Source organism: Dama dama, chromosome 3, assembly GCF_033118175.1.
Source record: "Dama dama isolate Ldn47 chromosome 3, ASM3311817v1, whole genome shotgun sequence".
Lineage (NCBI taxonomy): Eukaryota > Metazoa > Chordata > Mammalia > Artiodactyla > Cervidae > Dama > Dama dama.
Genome location: NC_083683.1, coordinates 63,955,790 through 63,975,693, shown reverse-complemented (window position 1 = coordinate 63,975,693; position 19,904 = coordinate 63,955,790). Strand labels below are relative to the sequence as shown.

Sequence of the window (19,904 nt, the reverse complement as noted above, 5' to 3'; positions counted from 1 at the left end):
GTCCGTGAGAAGGTGTCTAAGACAACTTGGGCCACACTCACAGACACGCCGGGACTCAGGGAAGGACACGTGGGGTCAGTGACGTTGCGGCCTTCTCCCTGATACTCCACCAGGACGTCTGATCGCCAAGTCAGATTACTGGTCCCTTTCTAGAAAGAAGAGCAGAAGTGGTTTTGGTGAGGCATACGGAGTAGGATAAAATCACAGCGTTATTCATTCTACCTTGCGAGGGGTCCTGGAGTCACAATGAACTGCCTGTGCAGTAGCTGAAGGGAGGACTAGAATGGAGGCATTTGAAGGCTACCGAGCATCACATCCGGTTGTAGAGGCCTCACATGCTCTGTCGCTCAGTCATGTCCGACTCTTTGTGACCCCGTGGACTGCAGCCCGCCAGGCTCCTCTGTCCACGGGATTCTCCAGGCAAGAGTACTGGAGTGGGTTGTAATTTCCACCTCCGGGGATCTTCCCCACCCAGAGACTGAACCCATGTCTCCTGTGTCTCCTTGCACTGGCAGGCGGATTCTTTACCACTGAGCCACCTGGGACGCCCCGAGGATTCTCATAAGTGATGTCAATGCTTTGAGCATAGTTATTTCTCAAGACTGCTTCTGTGAAGCAGGTCAGGAATGGAAAGCAATGAAGTCGTGAAGCAAGAATCAAAGTCATATGGCAAGGTGCTGACATTTCAGATCAGAGTGAACAATACTGTCTAGAAACTCTGTAAGAATTCGTCTACGCTCATGCCGAGAAATTAAACATAGCTGGCGAGCTAAGGACTGTGACAGGGCTGAAGTACTTCTTGGTGGTCAGAACAAAGACACCATACAATATAAACTCATTTAATTTGTGCTGCACATCAGTGGAGCAGGAGGAAAAGAGCGGCAGCATTGGAAATGGGAACGTTTAAGACAGGCGCATAAATGGTGAAAGGGAGAGGGAGTCTGGGATCAAACGGACAGTGTGAGGCCAGGATGGAAGCAGGACACCTGGCATATGGGTTCCTGATACCCAGCTTTCAGTCAAGGAAGCAGCGCCAAGGCCGGTGGACAGGCGGGCTGGTACCGAACAGAAAAGGTCCTGACAGCAGGCTGCCTGCTTGTACCACATAGGATGGCAGGTGACAACAGGCTCTGGGGGTTTTGAACAAGGAAGTGACACAGTCAAGACTGTGCTTTGGAAAAGTCAGCCCAGCAGCAGAATCGCACCCAGGCCAGGCTAGAAGGAGCTCCTAAGGGAACTCCCTGGTGATCAGTGGTTAGGACCCGGCACTGCAACTGCCAAGGCGGGTGTGTGTGTGGGGAGGGCGCTCTTAAAATGCTCCATAGTCAATGTCTGGTTTGTGGTCTATCGGCAGCACCTGGGGGCTGCTTGGAAACGCACCATCTCAGGCCCTACTTTGGTCTTAAAAGAGTCTGTCTGCATTTTAAGTAAGATCCTCGGCTGACTCACATGTACAGTAAAATTTGAGAAGCACTGCTCCAAAAGAGGGGTGCTCAAAATGTGCCCCCAGCAGCTGAACTGGTTACAAACTCAAATTCTTAATTCCCAGTGGGGCGGGCAGCAGTCTGCACTTGAACCAGCCCCGCAGGCAGTGCTAATGGGTGTTGGCATGAGAACCACTACCCTGAGGACTCGAGTGGACCTATCTGGCCTGGTGACCACAGCAGGGGGAAGTGTGTGGTCTGCTCAAGGCTGCAGGGGGTCACAGCTGCCTGGAGAGGAGAGTCAGAGAGGAACTGATGTCCTCAGTCACCGTTCTACGAAGAACCCGCACCATCCCGAGCAGATGAAGGTCACAGAAATCCTAAGCTACAGGAGACTTCAGCAGTCACCAACTCCCCTGTAAGAACCCATTCTGCCAATCCTGAGCCACGGAAGCTGGGGGTCAGGGGAAGAGCTTATCTGTCAGACTTGAGTGGACCTCAACACCCCACACTTAGATGTCAAAGTATGCAGGGAAAAGAATGCCTGGAGGTCGAGAGCAGAGGTCTCCAACTCGGCTGCATATTAAAACCACGGTGGGGCCACGTCACACCTCCAATTAATCAGGCTTGCTGGGGCTGGGACCCAGGAGTTAGTATTTTTGTTTCCCGGGAGATACGAATGTGCCACCGAGTTTGAAACCAATGAAGGGGTCACTCGATGTTCTGTCAAAGGCTAGATAGTATTTTGAGTCTGTGGCTACACAGTCTGTTTCCACTACTCGATTCTGCTATTGCAGCAGGAAAGCAGGCCAAGCAGCGCACATGGACGGCACGGAGGAGCACAGCTGTGTCAGGACAGGTTTACAAAACCCCAAGGGTGGGCTCGACCTGGCCCTCGGGGGTGTGCCATCCCCTGGTCTACAGCAGCCCTGTCCAGCAGGACTTTCTGACTGAGATGTTCTGTGACTGTGGTCTGATACAAGGTGTTTGGGGCAACTGATACGTGGCTACTGACACTGAGGAACTGAATGCCTCATTTCATTCTCAATAGTCACACGCGGCTAGTAGCTACCGTATTAAGACAGAGCAAGCGGTACGACAGCCCTAATACACCAGAGGTTTCCACGGGACCAACCTTCAGAACAAAAGAACAAGACTATAGCCAGGTCCCGGGTGGCATTTTCAAAACTGCAGGGAAATTAACTATACATAGCATAGTGATTTGAGCCCTATAGTGAAGTTGTTTTTTTTTTTCCTAACTAGAAATAAGGTAAAGAGTGTAAGATTTGTCTAGGAAGAGTGAAGAGATAAAAATTTCCTTCTATCTGATCTATAGATTTATTGCAATTCCAGCTGAAGCCCAAAATGATTTTTTAAGCAATCTGAAAAGCTGTTTTTATAAAGTTTACATGGAAGAAAGATAACTGTCTTTTAAGATACCCCTAAGAACAACCCTTAAGAGACCCCTCATAACCCTAAGAGAGAAGTGTACCCAGGGAAGGTTTAATTATACAGCTTTCTAACACATTGGTTGAGGGATAGACAGATCTGTGGAACAGAAAAGACAACTGAGTGTTTATAGAAAAAGAATGAAACTAAATTCCTCACTCCTACCATGCCAGAAAACCAATTCCAGATACATCAAGGACTCAAAGGTAAGAGGCAGAACTAGAGAACTTTCAGAAGAAAATTTGGGAGAACTATTTTCTGACCTCAAGGTTCAAAAGTATTTTTATAAATAAGACACGAAGGACACTAAGTCATATCATAAAACGAGGTGCTTTACGCATTCAACTCCTGCACTGTCATCTTAATGCCAGGGGAAAGACAAGTCATAAACAGGGGGAATATCATGGGCAAAGAGAGGCATTTCATAAGGGAAGAAACACAAAAGACATAAATGAAAGATGATTCATTGATCAAACACCCAACTGAAAAAACAAGCAAAGGATCTGAATAGACACTTCTCCAAAGAAGATACACAAATGTCCAACAAACACACGACAAGATATGTTTGACTCATGACAACACATCAACAGGATTAGTCATTAGGAAAATGCAAATCAGAACCACAATGAGTCCCATTCATTCCCACTAAGACACAGTAAAAAGATAAGAGCAACTACTGGCAAGGATGTAGAGAAACTGAATCCTTTCACACTGCTGGTGGGAATATACAGAACAGTGCCATCACTTCAGAAACAGTCTGGCAGTTCCTCAAAAGGTTAAACAGAAAAATCACCACATGACCTAGCAATTCTACTAAGGATACACTCAAGAGAATGGAAAACATTAGTTCACCCAAAAATCTATATGCAAATATTCACAGCAGTGTTACGCATAGAGTCAAACAGGGGAAACAATGCAAATGTCTATCAACTGATGGCTGGATAAATACGTGGCTGGATAAACACATGGACTAGGACTGTTCAGTAATAAGGAATGAAGTAGTAATGTGTTACAATGGGGATGACCCTTGAAGACAGCCTCAGTGTTTTCAGCCAATCATGAGAGACCACATACTGTATGAGTCTCTTTGCAGAAGATGTCCACAGCAGACAAATGTACAGTGACAGAAAGTAGTGCCTGTCTGGTGCTGAGAGGGAGCCTGGAGTGACTGCTAGTGTATCTGGGGGTTTCTTTTTGGGGGTGATGAAAATGTTGTAAAGTTAGATTATACTGCAGTTGTACAACTCTGACTATATCAAAACCTAGTGAACTGTCAACTTTAAACTGGTGAATAATTAAGCTGTGAAAAAAGTGATTCATCTCATTAACAAAGGAATGTACAGTAGAACCAAATATAATTTTGTTGTTTTTCACCCCCTAGATAGGCAAAAAATGAAGTAGGCTGATAGTTTCACATAGAGCAAAGGGAATTCTCACACATTACTGGAGGAATATAAACTGATGATGATTTTGGACCATAACTTGGTGACATTTGTAGGAATGAAGATATGAGGTTCCCATGACCTTGGTGTCATGCTCACTGGGAAACATCTATGAGAATGCCATGGCAGCACTCACTGAGCCTACAGCAAAACTAGAAATACCACAAATGTACATTGATAAAAAATATAACTAAGTGGTGAAGCATTCCTTCTTATGATGGAATATTAGGTATCAGTGAACAATATGGATCAATTTGCAAACAATGCTGAATTGAAAAAAAAGTCTTGATTACAACTAGTAGAATGTCATCTTTAGAGTGCGAAACAAGATAGGAATTTTTCCCCCCAAACAGGTATGTTGTTTATGGCTACATACATAACTACTAAAAAAATAAAAGCCAGAGAGTAACAACCATAAAATTCAGAAAAGTGATCACTGGTAAGGGCAGGTAAGGGGTGGGATGGGGAGGAGTGCATAGGAAGACATGAGGAATATTTCAGTTCTTAAATGGGATGATGGGTTCATGGGTATTTCTTGTGTTTTATAACTTACATGAGTGACATGTATTCTCTTAGATGAGTCACACATTACCTAATAATTGTGACAGATTCATACAAATCAGTTAAGAGTTACCTATAATATAGAGTACTGATCCGTCAAACTTCTCTATGCCTAAACATATTCACATACATTTTTAGTGAAAAAGAGATGCTGTTTGAAACCTCCTTTCCTCCCTGCAGTATGTGGTGGGCATCTTTCTAAGTCAATGTATACTCATGCACATCATTTAGTGTTGCTTTAATAGTCTTGTTTAATTTTGCCACAGTGTGACCAATTCCCTACTGTATATTCAGGTTTTAATTTTCTTCTATTAATAGTCTATGTAGGGTTTTTTAAATTAAACTTTTTATTTTGTATGGGGGTATAGCTGATTAACAAAGTTGTGATGGTTCCAGGTGAATATTACACGTAGTTCTTTATAGTTAGCACTGTGCAATGCTAGACACAGTAGGTAGTCAAATAATTCTTGAACGAATTTTGTTCTCTTAAGAGTAAATTCCCAGATGCATCTGCTTGACGTGTGTATTCTGAAGTGATGGGTCTTATTAAATTAGCCTACTGATAGCTTATACTGATTACACTTCAATGAACAGAGCCTGTATAGCTTTCATTTTTTTCAGACTTCTATAATTACTGGGTATTAATCTTTCTAATCTTTGCCAGTTCTACAGGCAATAGGGGCCTCCTTCAGTTAAGCTTTTCTTTGATCAGCATTGAAGCAATCCTTTAGCACTGACTCTGGTCATTTTTAATTCCTCTGAGAATTGATTAGTTACTTCTTTTGCCCATTTTTATACTGGGATATTAATTTTCACTTTTAAGAACTCATCTATGGAGAAGGAAATGGCAACCCACTCCAGTATTCTTGCCTGGAAAAGTCCATGGACAGAGGAGCCTGGCGGGCTGCAGTCCATGGGGTCACATGACTGAGCACGAGGGTGGAGGGAGATGGGTTGGTAGCAATAAAGTGGTAGAACTAAAAAAAAAAAAAGAACTCATCTATTAGGATTAGTTGCCCTTTTTCATATATGCTGCAAATATTTTCTCAATTTGTTACCTGTCTTTGTGTATGATGGGACCTTGAGGGCTTCGAAGAAGAAGAAAAGGAAGGATACAGAACTCTGTTTATATGTGTCTAGTCTTTTTTAAAGAAAGCTCCTTCCCATTACAGACATGAGAAAAACTGTATTCTCTGCTTCCTAAATTTAATAGTTTTAAGATTTAAAGGGTCTCCCCTGAAGATTTAAAATTTAACTCTACTTATACAACCTGGAATTTACTTCAGAGTCTTGGCTCAGGGCTGATTGAGGGCTTTATACTCACCAAAATGGGCAAAAAAGACATCCCATCCATCTGGGTCTTATTCAGGCTATAGCCTGCAATGTCCAAAATAGTAGGGCCCAAGTCAATGTTGGCAACGAGCATCTGTGAGAAAGAGAAAGAAACAATAAACTGACTCGGAACACAGCTGGTCTCATTTTCCTTTTCTATCTACATTAGAGTTCTCTTTCCCCAAACCTGTCCACGAAACAAGCAGCACTTTCTGTTATCTTTTGTACAACCCATACTTCCTATTGCATATATTCAAACATAACTATGATAACTTAAGATAGAAAACATAAAGTCTTATAAAATACAGGCCCCTGGGAAGTCATGTTTATTTTACACACACTGTTATTGACCAAAACATTTTTCAAGATTCCTATAGGATTGCCTTGAGTCTGTTATGAATGATGAGAAATATGTCAGGCTACTTTATACAAGTGTTTTCCAACTTGATTTATTCTCACTAGTTCACTACTTGACTTCAAATTGACTCCTGACATTTTTGAAAGGCTCAAAGGTTGAACACTTGTCACCCATTAGGGTATCCGTCTTTGAAATAGTTTTTCAAAGTGACAACATGGCTAAAAATATTTGCAGTAGGCTTTGGAGAGTGCAGAAAATTTATCTCAACAATGCATCAGTAAGTTTCCTTAATGAGCACAAAACTTGGATGTTTAAAAAAAAAAATCCTAGAAATTAAAGACACTGTGTAGCATTTATTCCTTGACATATCTCCTTGATTTACTGGACAATTTTTCTTCTGTACACAATATCTCTACCAGGTCTAAACCTGCATAGTCCAATACGGGATAGAACAGGAGTCATATATGTAACTTAAAATTGTCTAGGAACCACCCTAGTGGCTCAGACAGTAAAGAATTTGCCTGCAATGCAGGAGACCTGGGTCCTATCCCTGGGTTGGGAAGATCCCCTGGAGAAGAAAATGGCTACCTACTCCAGTATTCTTGCCTGGGAAATCCCATGGACAGAGGGGCCTGATGGGCTACAGATCATGGGATTGCATAGAGTTGGACATGATTGAGCAACTAACACTTTCACTTTCAATGATCACACTAAAGTAGGGAAAAAAGAGGTAAAACCTATTGCAAATGTTTAAATATTACTATTTAACATATAAGCAATACCAAAAAAAAAAAGATGAGATTTTACTTTATACAAAATTTTGAACCAATTTGAAATCTGGTATTCTGCATCTCAGTCTGGACTATCCCATATATGTTCTGGCTCAACAATAACATGAACTTTTGTAGCAGAGGGCATAGGTCTAGAAGTCACGTGGTCACAGGCTAGAGAAAGCCTTGGAGTGATGAGACAATCCAGGGAAATGAAAGGAACTAATGTTCACCAAGCACCTACTCTGGGCCAGTTCCTTACACATATCCTCATTTAAGCCTCGCCATGATTCTAGGAGCTTCCCTGGTGGCTTGGCGGTAAAGAACCCACTTGCCAACGCAGGAGATGCAGGTTCAACCCTTGGGTGGGGAAGATCCCCTGCAGAAGGAGACGGCAACCCACTCCAGTATTCTTATCTGGGAAATCCCATGGACAGAGAAGCCTGGCACGTTACAGTCCACGGGGTCGCAAAGAATCAGACACGACTCAGGGGTTGAGCATGCACGCGCCATCCTAGGAAGCAGTTATTCCCCCATTTTACAGATGAGGAAATGAAACAGAAGTAACTGAAACAAAGTCAGCAGCCTGTGACTGGAAAAGCTGTCATTTACTAGAAATAAATACCAGTCAAGAAAACTGTAGAGAAAACTCAGACAACCTCAGAAGAAGCCAAAAGGGGATTTAAAAAAAAAAAACCTAATCCTGCTACTTTTAATTTAAAAACAAAACTGAAAGTGCAGACACAAAAGGCAGGAAGACATCTTCTGAGTAGCAGCCAGGTTTCCCGGCTCCTGGAGAAGGAGTGATGGTTCTAGGACGGCAGCGTGAGATACACATCCTGGCTCTGAATCCATTGGTATAACTCTGCGGCTGTTGGAAATTAACCTTCAGTAGCAGGCAACTCAGGAAAAGCAATCCATGTTAGTGAGGATAAAAAACACAAAAACTACGTCTCTGGGGATTACACAAGCCCTGGTGTTGGGAGATACCTTTCCTGGTTCCAAGTCCCCCAGGTAGACAAGAGCAGCTTAGGAGACAGTCAACAAGAGTGAGTGTGAATATGAAAGAGACCATGGCAGGAAAAGACAAACAGAGATACCACCTCCAGAATCAGATAAATGCAACACGACTTCAAAATGTGACTGACATATTTTCAATGATGTCCAGAACATGAATGAAGCCAGTCCCACAGGTATTATTAACATGTCCAAGGCACCAAAATAATAAAATGGACAGACATATAAAACAGTGACTGCCGGGTTCAGCAAAAACGGCCTCCCCGGCCATCAGTTAGAGGTGGGAATGCCCTCTAGTGGCAGTCTGCTGTGTGTGTGTGGGGGCGGGGGGGGGGGGGGGGATGGGGGTGGGGAGAAGTCTGCAAGATCCAGAACAAACCAAGTTGCTAAGATTCAGCACAAGTACCATAAACACCATCCCCAGGACGCTTTCTTTCCAAGTGTCTACATAATCATATCTTCCCTAAAAATGATGGAGTTTTGTTTGACTACTGGGTTTTGTTTGACTAAGCAGCAGAGTCTCAAAATGAGCATACAATGTTAGGAGATGGGAGACTTGTAGTAGATATCAAGTGTAATTGAAGAATTTGAGAGAATTATACCTCTCTCTGGTTTTTACACAGCCAAGAATTATAATGGATACTGGGAGCCCATCACCATAAGGATGTCTAGAAACATTAGCATTTCAAGTTCCTAAAATGGTACTGCTTTTATCACTGAGTGTAAACCTAAATATTCATTTATGCATTGAACTAAAAAGGCTCTGACAAGACCAAGTAAATCAGTCCATAAATCACAGCCTCACAATTTATTTGGGTATGGTCCTAGGATTTATGCATATAGACATTTTGATCAAATAAAAGGCCCTAAAAAACTGAGGCATGAGATTGAGGGATATCATGTCTTGAACCTGCTTATTTTTCAGGTCTAGAAACTACTTGTAAGAATAGGGCTCCCAGAAGGACTTCAAAGAGACATTCATGCCCTGGTGTTAAAAGAGCTCATACAAGGCTTTCAAAGGCAGACTGGAAGCACACTGGACAGCACCCCAAACCCACCCAGTGAGTAGAAAGCAGAGACCCCACACATCTTGGGCTGCTTCACCTTGACCTACCCCTCATCCCCCACTTCCCTAACAAGGAGTAAGCAGGGATGAGACCTAGCAACACTAGAGAATTCACACTTAGCATCTTTCCAATTTCACATGGGGAAAACCAAGGCTTAATCTAACCAAGTCTTAAAGTGGTCTTCCTGACTCCCTGTTCAGTTCCATTTCCCCTGAATCATGCTATGTCATTTCCATTTTCCTACCAACATTTTCCTTTCTTAAAGCCCTTTTGAAGAACTTACACCACCAAATCTAAAGCTAGATTCATGTCTAGCCAGAGGAGAAGACCTCAACAGCCAGTGCTTGGCATCTGCCCGTACCACCTGCCCCTGCTGTCCTCAAGAGCCAATACAAAGCTAAATCCACTGCTCCAGGGGGCCCTGTTCTGGCCACCAGGCTGCTGCTAGCTCAGGTTGTTACGCTCAGCTCACCACCCTGTGACCCTCACACAGAGCCGGCACCGGGGCAGCTGAGGCCAGCACAGGATGAGTCAGCCACCATCGCTGACACAGTTAGATGGAAGTTGGGTATTTCATCCTTCTCACACAACTGTCAGCACAGAAGGTCATGAACCACGGTGTTTTTCTTTTGTTGGCTGTACTGCATGGCTTGTGGGATCTTACTGCCCTGACCTGGGATGGGACCCAGGCCCTTGACGGTGAAAGCACCAAGTACTCACCACCAGACCACCAGGGAATTCCCCCAAACCCACGGATTTTTGAGAACAGTTAACTTTCAGACTTGGTTCTGCCACTTTCTGTGTGACCTTGGTAATATCCATTCACACAACTTGGATGTCCACCATTGTACGTTAAGGGCTAGGTATTCTTTTTTTTTTTCATTGACGTACAGTTGACTTAGTATGTTAATTTCTGCTGTAAAGTGATTCAGCTATACACATACAGAGATACTTTTTTTAAAAAATATTCTTTTCCATTATGGTTTATCATAGGATACTGAATGTAGTTCCCCTATGTAGACTACATAATAGGACCTTTAAATTTTTTGTTCCCTACTGGAGCGTAGTTAACAATGTGGCGTTAGTTTCAGATGTGTAGCGGAGTGATTCAGCTATACAAACACATGTATCTATTCTTTCTCAAATTCTTTTCCATTTAGGTTATTACACAACATTGAAGAGAGGCCCCTGTGCTATACAGTGGGTCCCTGTTTATTCACTGCATAAGCAATTGCTTACATCTGCTAATCCCAAACTCCCACTAAGGGTTGGGTAGTCTAAGTTCGGATAATACCTCTCAAGTGGGGACTCCTGGAGTCAAAAAGACAGACTCAGCCAGTGTGTTAAGTGTGAGGCCAGCTGGGAACCTGGGAAAGGCACCCACTCTCTCTGGGGCAGGTTTCTACCCTGATGTCCCAGAGGAGAGCCCTAAACCAAAGCCCAGAGGACATCAGCTTAGCTGGGTGAAGGGGCATGAGGTGGGCACGCAGACAGACGCGGCCAGCGGCGCAAAGCTAAGGGGGTAAGAGAGACGTCTGGTTCCGGTTGGAAGTGAAAGAGCTTCAGCACAACCGCCACCTTCTGCCCGTGAACCAGCTGAGCTCATTCTCCTCTCTGCGCTGTCCTGCTGCTGAGGACGCCCTCCCACAGATCTCCGCAGGACTGAAGGCTTCCGATACCTGAGTCTCTGCCTAAATGCCTCAGAGGCTTTCGCTGACAAATGCAGCTCAAGTATCTGGCTCCCCCTTGACGCAGGGAGTTAAGAATTAATCTTCCAATGACAGCTCCTGCTGGGACTGCCAGGCTCCTCGTGCAGTGTGCTGGCACGGGAAGGTACCTGTCTGAACCGTAGTCATGGTCGAGTGTATGAATTCTGGTTAGGTGTACATCAGCCAGACTGCCCAAGTTCAAACGCAGGGCTCTGCTATTTTTTAGCTACACCATCTTGGGCAAATCACTGAGCCTGTTTCCTCATCTATAAAACAGATGGATAATTGTATTCATATCTCAAAAGACTGTGGAGGTTAAGTGAGTTGATACAGGTAGTAACACTTGGAGCAGCACCTGTTGCATTCTGAATATTCAATAAAGGTTAGGTTATTATTGTTGAAATGGCTTCCTAGGACCTGGGTTCACTTAAACGACTTACAGAAGGTGAAGTTTCAGATTTTAACATTTAAAATGTTAAATGTTCCACTGTTAACTTGGAAGAAAAAAGGAACACCCTGTTCCCTGGGCAGCTGTCTGACAATTGTGCTCATCAGCCTCCCTCCTCACACAGATGTAGTTCCAATAGCCCTCCTTCCTGGGACACGCACATGGCTACAGATGTGCCTCCTCAATACACTCCCAACACCCAGAAGAAGCTTTTATGGTTGAATGGTCTTCCAAACCTGCCCACCTCTCTTGAAAGGAGATATCCATTTAGAGGGTAATGGATTTGTAGTGGAAAGTGACTGGCTTTAAAAATGTGGGTCTTGAGAGAAAAAGAAAATTCAGAAGGCAGTTATGAAGGCCACTTTAAGTTTCTGAGAGAATTTTACCGGAATTCCAATCAAGGGCATCGTGAAAGGAGACAAGTAAATGGCAGACATTTAAACAAAGTAAACATTAAACCCTCAAATTCAACTCAGGTACCCAGAATACCTAGAAATTCCGGCCGATCTTCCAATTTTAGCTTAAATGATCCATTTTCTTGTTTTCTTTTGTCTCTCTCACAGAGCTGGGGCTGAAATTGTGCTATCCAGGAAGATGGTAAACATAACTGGTAGAGCCTATCAATTCTTCTCTCTCAAGATGGGATCAAAGAGCTTGGATCAAGGGGCCCATCATCTGCCTCAATATTAAAACCAAGTATGAAACCAGATGGAAATGGTAACAAAAGAAGAATGTGATTCTTTATGACAGTTTTAGGAAAGAAAATCAGTAAAGCAGAAAGGCATTAGTAAGGGAGAGTCCCACAGAGAGGGACTAAATTCTCAGAAGATGAGCTTTCTGTAGCCTTCTACACAGAAGGAGCTCAGACCAGGTGGACATCAGCCACGAATACCTGCGAGCAGGCTGGAATGCAGAATCAGAATCTGCACGTCAACAAGGCCCCCAGGGGACGTGCACACCCAAGCAAGCCTGAAGAGCCTTGCTCTACAGGGCTGTGGGCTCCAGCCTGGGCTGCCTCTCAAGAGTCATTGTGAACTTGAGGGAAAAAAAGCAGAGACAGGGTTTCTAGTCCAGGCCAAGTGATTCAATCCAAAACTTTCCAGATGTTGAGCCTTTCACTTTCAGGAGGTAGTTTTAATGAGCACCCTGGGGAAGTGCAGTCACCATGTAAAGATTCAATCTCAAGAGACAAGCGAAAGCTATTCACGCTGATGTGATAATGTATATAAGGGGAAAATACAGCCAAGACTGGGTGGCCAGCAGTTTACTGCTATTATAATGTCAGACAGTGAAAGACAAATACTATAAGCTATCACTTATTTGTGAAATCTAGCAAATACAACAAACTACCAAATATAACAAAACATGGATATGGAGAACAGACACAGAGAACAAACTGCTGCTGCTGCTGAGTCGCTTCAGTCCGACTCTGTGCGACCCCACAGACGGCAGCCCAGCAGGCCCCCCCCATCCCTGGGATTCTCCAGGCAAGAACACTGGAGTGGGTTGCCATTTCCTTCTCCAGTGCATGAAAGGAAAACTGAAAGTGAAGCCGCTCAGTCGTGTCCGCCTCTTCGTGACCCCATGGACCGCAGCCTACCAGGCTCCTCCGTCCATGGGATTTTCCAGGCAAGAGGACTGGAGGGGAGTGCCATTGCCTTCTCCGAGAGAACAAACTAGTGGTTACCAAAGGGGAGATGGGATGGGGAGGAGAAATACAGGAATGGAAGATTAAAAGGTACAAAGTATTAGGTGTAAAATAAGCTACATGGATACATGGTACAACATAGGACATACAGCCAATATTTACAAATAACTCAATGGAACATGGCCTTTAAAAACTGAATCATTATACTGTACATCTGAACTTACAGAATATTGTACATCAAGTATACTTCGATTAAAAAAAAAGAAAGAAGTAAGAATCACCATTTGCAAAGCTTATAAACACACTTGTAAAATCTTAAGCCAATCAGCCTTTATCCTCAAAGGAGGAGAAATAGAATAGGTCTCCTCTTGGGAGGAAAAGCTTTCTTTTCTCAGGCATATACTATCTATACATAGCATCACCATATCAGGAACCTACCTTGCTTGTCTGATTTGGTTTGATCCCAGGCCCTCGAACCAATAGTGGAACTTTGATATCAAATTCATACAGCTGTCTTTTGTCTATTGGCAAAGAAAACTGTCCTGGAAAAAAAAAAATGCATAGGGTAAAGATGGAGCCAAGACAGAAATGTCTCTCATGTATGTATTCATTCAATCAACAGTAAAAATCAAAAATAGCCTTGTTTTACTAATTATGGTGTCTTAGCAATCTTAGCAAAGAGCTAAAATCCCCCAGGGTCTCTAATTACTACAAGGCAGGAAACAATGAGCTCATCTTCTTTAAATAAATGTCCAGAGGAACTCCCTGGCCTTAAATAGGCAAATACAACAAAAGGAATGACTAGAAAGTATTGAAGCACAAATATACATTATATATGTATGACACTCCACCTGATCACAACTGAATGAAGTTAGTCTAAAAGCTGTTAAATAAAGGAACAAAACCATTTATCCGGCCTTTCCTGAATAAACTGTACCTCAAGATAACCAAACAGTTGATGAGGCAAATTTCCTTAGGAATTCCAGCTAGTAAATTCAAAAGGAAAGACAGAGTTATGAAGTCAAATTTTGCAGTTTCTGAGGGAACCGATTTAAGCACAATCATCAATGGAAGTTTCAGCCACAAGAGGTTCATAGGAGGAGTTCAGATTGGTACCACATGAGCCATCAATCAGAAACAGCATCTCTAAGGTGAGGCAACCAGACACCTGGGCTTCATGATATGAAGCAGTAAGAAGTACACAGCAGCATCAGTAAGAAAGCATTCTTGTTGAAAAACACACATTTCTATTAAGACTCTAGATCTAACTATCAGTGCATAGAAAATGATGAGTATAGATAAACAAGTTATCACATACGCAATCAGCCACATCTAGAATGTGATATTCTAAAGGACAAAAGACCAATTTCTCCAATAAATCAGTGGCAAAAGACAGCCTTACGACACATACAAAGTAAAGGTGTTGTGTGGATTTTATGTAGGTTCTGATACATAATCAACTAATCAGATGCATAATCAAGTGTTGACATATGGAATCACCACGTCTGGAGTGCCTTCAGAAACTTCTAGCTAACAAAGAAACATCCAGAAGGAATGAGGAATTCAAAAGACTGGCCCTGTGTCACTGAAAATTAAAGCTAGACAACAAAGGTTAATTTACTATCTTTACTTTGACTGTTTAAAAATATTCATAATAACAGAGGAAATGCCTAATCAATCCACGCCTGTGCAATTATCAGATTAATTACCTTCAAGTTTAGGAAATTTAAGAGTGGAGAAAGAAGAAAATACTGATTTTTAGCTAGAGAAGGTCCAAGTAGAAAGGATGAAAGTCAAGGACACGGGGCTGACTCATACTGCAGCTGTGAAAGGACAAAACCACAAAACAAAAACCACACACACCAAAAACCTAATTTCACAAGAAAGTTTTTCCCCAAGGCGACCCTCTCTTGGTCTTCCTGTGTAAAATGTCATACCCCTATTCTCTAAGATCCACTATCCTTTAAATTAAGTTCAGTTTCTCACCTCTTTCATAAAGCCTGCCTCCAACCCATCAAGCTTATCCTCTGCTTAGACTCCTTAGAACACCATGTAATTTAGCCTGTGAAACGGCAAGTAATGAAACTGGGTCTCTCCCCACCCAGGGAATGAGTTGGGAATGGGAATGAGTTGGCCTTCTAACCAGAGGAGCCCTGAGGGCAAGACCCTCCCTCTGGCCTGTTCACCACTGCAAAAGGTCAGACGCTCCCAGCCAGCGCTGCTGATGGGGGGAGAACAGAAAGGCACTTCGCCAAGGCCACGGTCTGCCCCTTACCGGTGTGATAGCCGTTGTCTGAGGTGTAAAAGATGTAGGTGTTGTTGAGTTCCCCATTGAACTCCAATCGCTTGACCAGCTTCTCCACGAGGTCATCCACTGAGAGCAGAGTCTGCCACCTGAATGAGCGGGGGCAGCAATGGCGCCTCAGTGACAAAGGGCTGAGGTACTGCCATCTTGCCAAAATGGCAAAGCCAAGTCCAAACAAGCCCCCAGACCCAAACACCCCCCACCTCCCTCCCACAGAAACCCCTCAAAGCCACTCTTCCCCGAAAGCTCCAATCCCACATTTCCTTTCATTGCAAAACACAGATTAGGAAATTTCAAAACACTCCAAATTTAACCAATTCCACAGAAACAAACTAGGCTTTTAAAAAACCAGTTAGCTTTATTATTTATCATGACTGGTGATCAGAATGAAAGACTCTTGGTGTTGATGTATGGCAGACACCAAAATAATATTGTAAAGCAATTATCCTTCAAGTAAAAAAAAAAAAAAAAAAAAACCCACTACTGGAGGGCAAACTTGTCAAATCAGCACTGATTGACAGAGATGAATCCAGACAGACCTGTGCTGCAACAGTGTTTAATGGACTAAAAGGGGTCAGCAAGCTATAGTCATGGGTCAAAGCTTGACCACATTCTGGTTTCAACTGTGGTACAAGACATAAAATATTACTGTCTTAACCATCTGTAAGTAGATAGGTCAGTAGGGTTCAGTATATTCACAGAGTGAAACCGATCTCCGGAACGTTTTCACCTTGCGAATCTGAAACTCTACACCCCCGAAACGACACCTTGCTGGCTGCTGTTATATGAAGTTTTACTGGAACACAGCCATGCGCATTGGTTCTCGTATTGTCCGGGGCTGCTCTGCACTCCAACAGAGTTGGGCGTCAGCCAACAGACACAAGATGGCCTACAAGCCGGTAATATTCACTACCTGCCCCTTCACAGAAGAAGTCTGCCAATCCTCGTCTAAAACTAAATACACCTTAAGAGAAAGTAATGCACTTTTAAAAAGCTGACTTAAAAGAATTTTCATGAAAACGCAAAACAGCAAAGGCAGATATTTTGCCCTAGTCTAAGCCTTTGGGTCATATGTAATTTTCTTTAGACATAGTGAAAAGAAAAATTTCAACCAAATGGCTCCAATTTGCAACATTTTAACAAATCAGAAAAATGGACTGTTTAATCAGTCCTGAGGGCCAAAGGCCACCTTAGTGCTAAATGCGGAGACCTCCTATCAGAGTCTTTCCCACCAACTTGCTAAGCTCTGATTTTTTTCTCACAGATAACCACATGGTGCAGTCCCCTGTTCACGGGTTGCTTCTGAGGGTCCTCAAAGACCACCCAGACTGAGAAAGGAGCAGCTCTTACCTTTTCCTAAAGGCATTATCTAAAAACTGTATTGAAGAATTAGTCATTGGGGTCTTGGCTTGCCGAATTAACCAGTGCTTGTTCTAAAATTTAAAAGACAAAAAAAAGTTAGCACTAAGTCACCACAGTCAAATAAAGTACTAGAGTAGATAAAAGGATCACTTGATATTTGAGCAAAAAGGAACTAACTGGAGCCTGTTTAAGCAACTTCAGATTTTCCCTCCACCACCCATCCCCACCTCCCTTCTCTGTGTTTGTAAGGAAAAAAAAAATTCTGCAATTATCACTCATTTTTTAGCTTCTTCCCAACCCCTCCCTAACAGCAGAAGGCCTGGGATCCTTCCTGAGCAGCATAAGACATTTAGAGAAAGATACTGGAAACTGACTAGACTACATCTGCAACTTGGAATCTGTGCTACCACAATTGAGTCTACCACTCACACTACAAGAGGGTAAATACTAACTTTACCTTCCTCTAAGTTTTGCCTAATAAGTCATCATTCCATTCCCCTCTACCTTCCTACCTAAAGTATAGATCATTCTTCAACCTTGGGAAAAAAATCTTATCACGGCAATTTTCTAAAACTTCAAATCCAAATCTAGAGGCTTCTTCTCATTTAAATAAAGACGTTTTTGTAAAAAATTGCCAAATACTTTTGATTTTCTCCTCCTTATTCATACAACCCTAGGCTGCCACCATCCAAACTGTCATCCTCAGCCTTTAGTTAATGTGCTTGAAAAATGCTACACAGCGTGTTCTCCTACTGCAAATTCATGTTAGAACAGGAAAAACTGAGAAATTCTGTAGCACAGTGACTTATTTAACCTTAAGTTGCTGAGCTTACTTAGCCATGGGAGCTTGTATGAACTTCTTCTGGAACAGAGAGAGACCAGCCCTGTGGTTTAAAACTCAATTCACTCAGTTTTAACATCATACACAGCAAGCACAGCCTATCATGTGCCAGGAAACATGCTAAATGTTTCTATGTACAGACTCCTGAGAGTCCCCTGGACTGCCAGGAGATCAAACCAGTCAACCCTAAAGGAAATCAACTGTGAACATTCATTGGAAGGATTGATACTGAAGCTCCAATATTTTGGCCACCTGATGTGAAGAGCCAACTCATTTGAAAAGACCCTAATGCTGGGAAAGATTGAAGGCAGGAGGAGAAGGAAATAACAAAAGGATGACATGGTTGGATGGCATCACCGACTCAATGGACTTGAGTCTGAGCAAGCTCCAGGAGATGGTGAAGGACAGGGGAGCCTGGCGTGCTGCAGCCCATAGGGTCGAAAAGAGTCAGACATGACTGAGCAACTGAACATGCGAGGTCAGGATCCCCCACTTCAGAGGGAAAAACGGAACTTAAGCATCTTATTAACGGTCAGGGCACTTAGTTAGAAAGCGGTAGTACTGAATCTAACTCCAAGACTCATTCTTTCTACCGCCTCACAAGTAACGAAGACTTCAGGGAAACAAGCATGAGGTGGGAGCAGCCTTCAGTCTTCAAACCACTGAAATGCCTATCTCCTGGACCGAGGGGAGGGTAAGCGGCGCTGGAGGCAAACAGTGCTTAGGTTACAGCCCTTTATTACCGTCCCTGCTCTGGTTCATTTCTCCATCCAACTTCCCTTTCCAATCACGCTACACTGCATCACCACTCTTTTTCCTACGCCTCCGTCCAGAGGAAAGCCAGCATGGAGGTGATCAGCAGGGACCGTAGGCAGGAAGGACAGCATTTCTCCACCACTCCCCGTGGACTCTCGAGTTGCTCACGGGGTGCATGGCAGGAAACTTACCTGGATTCCTGAAGCACATGTATACTACCTGGTGTACTAGAGACAGGCACAATTACCTCAAAAAGATTGAGAAGGAAGACCACCTACATGACTCAAAGGCTTCCTGACCAGTGTGTTATACACTTAATCACATCGAGCCTGGCCGGATGCAAGGCTGAGGGGAAGTTACCGTTCCATGGATGTTGAAGTTCTTGTTTCTTGGTGCAAAGACGTTCTGGAAGGCGTTCTGGTACTGAGGTGCAGCCGTCCAGGGCGAATGAGGCGCTGGGGTGGAGATCATCATGAAGAATGGCTCGGAGTTGGACTTGTAGTCCAGGAAGTCCAAGGAGACATTAGCCTGACACACAGAAAGACTGGTCATCTCTCACCCCACCCAGGAGCTGAGGCCCGGATAAGCGGCTGTTCTCTGGTGAAAGGGGTGCAGGGTCCTGTGAGTTTTCCCCCAGTTCTGGCACATAATCTATGTCACAGTCACTTGCAAGCGTGTTGCTGGAATGAATCATCCAGCTTTCAGGCAAACACATGAAAATACTGAAAAGCACACCCATTCTTAAGCAAGCTGGAGAAGGAAATGGCAACCCAGTCCAGCGTTCGTGCCTGGAGAATCCCCAGGGACAGGGGAGCCTGGCAGGCCACAGTCCCTGGGGTCTCCAAGAGTCAAACATGCCTGAGCGACTAACGCTTTCCTTAAGAAAGCAACTGGGACTCGGACGACTTTACATGACCTAAAAGTTGTTATGCCTCCCATGAGGAAAAAAAGAATAATTTGGCCATTTTAGTATTAATTTACATTAATGCTGCTCAGAGCATATACATACATTTGATGCTTTAATGAATATAAAAAACAGTCAACCTAATTCACAATAGTGGGAGAAGTGAATTAAGTTACCATAATCTTACAAAAATGCTGGGGTCAAAAGAGTAGACAGGATATCCTAAGTTATGCCAGCTGAAGTTAAGCTAAGCTAAGTGAATAATACCAAGTCCAAATATGCCACACCAGGGTTTTAATTTATCTGGACTTAAAAAAGTTTTTCATTTGTTTCTCTGAAGACAGTTTATGAAAATTAAAGCTTACCACATACACACATGCTGTGTTTTTAATTGTTCTAGTTGATTTACATCTTCCTTTATTCCCAACATGAAACTCAAAAGACACTATCAATTTCCGACCATCATGCCACCCATCTAACTTTACCTCGGCCCCGTCAGAAACTCTGGTTT

At 43.3% G+C, this 19,904-nt stretch overlaps 1 protein-coding gene across 1 annotated transcript in view; it reads right to left on the bottom strand.

Moving 5' to 3' along the window:
• The window catches only part of GNS (glucosamine (N-acetyl)-6-sulfatase), a 46,645-nt gene that overhangs the window by 8,738 nt on the left and 18,003 nt on the right, over positions 1-19,904 (bottom strand). The window contains exons 6-11 of the mRNA XM_061130802.1: positions 18,850-19,017; positions 16,881-16,963; positions 15,501-15,619; positions 13,664-13,767; positions 6,201-6,302; positions 42-149 (exon numbers count right to left, since the gene is read on the bottom strand). Coding sequence (XP_060986785.1) covers positions 42-149; positions 6,201-6,302; positions 13,664-13,767; positions 15,501-15,619; positions 16,881-16,963; positions 18,850-19,017 — 684 coding nt within the window. The remainder of the gene's footprint in view (positions 1-41; positions 150-6,200; positions 6,303-13,663; positions 13,768-15,500; positions 15,620-16,880; positions 16,964-18,849; positions 19,018-19,904) is intronic.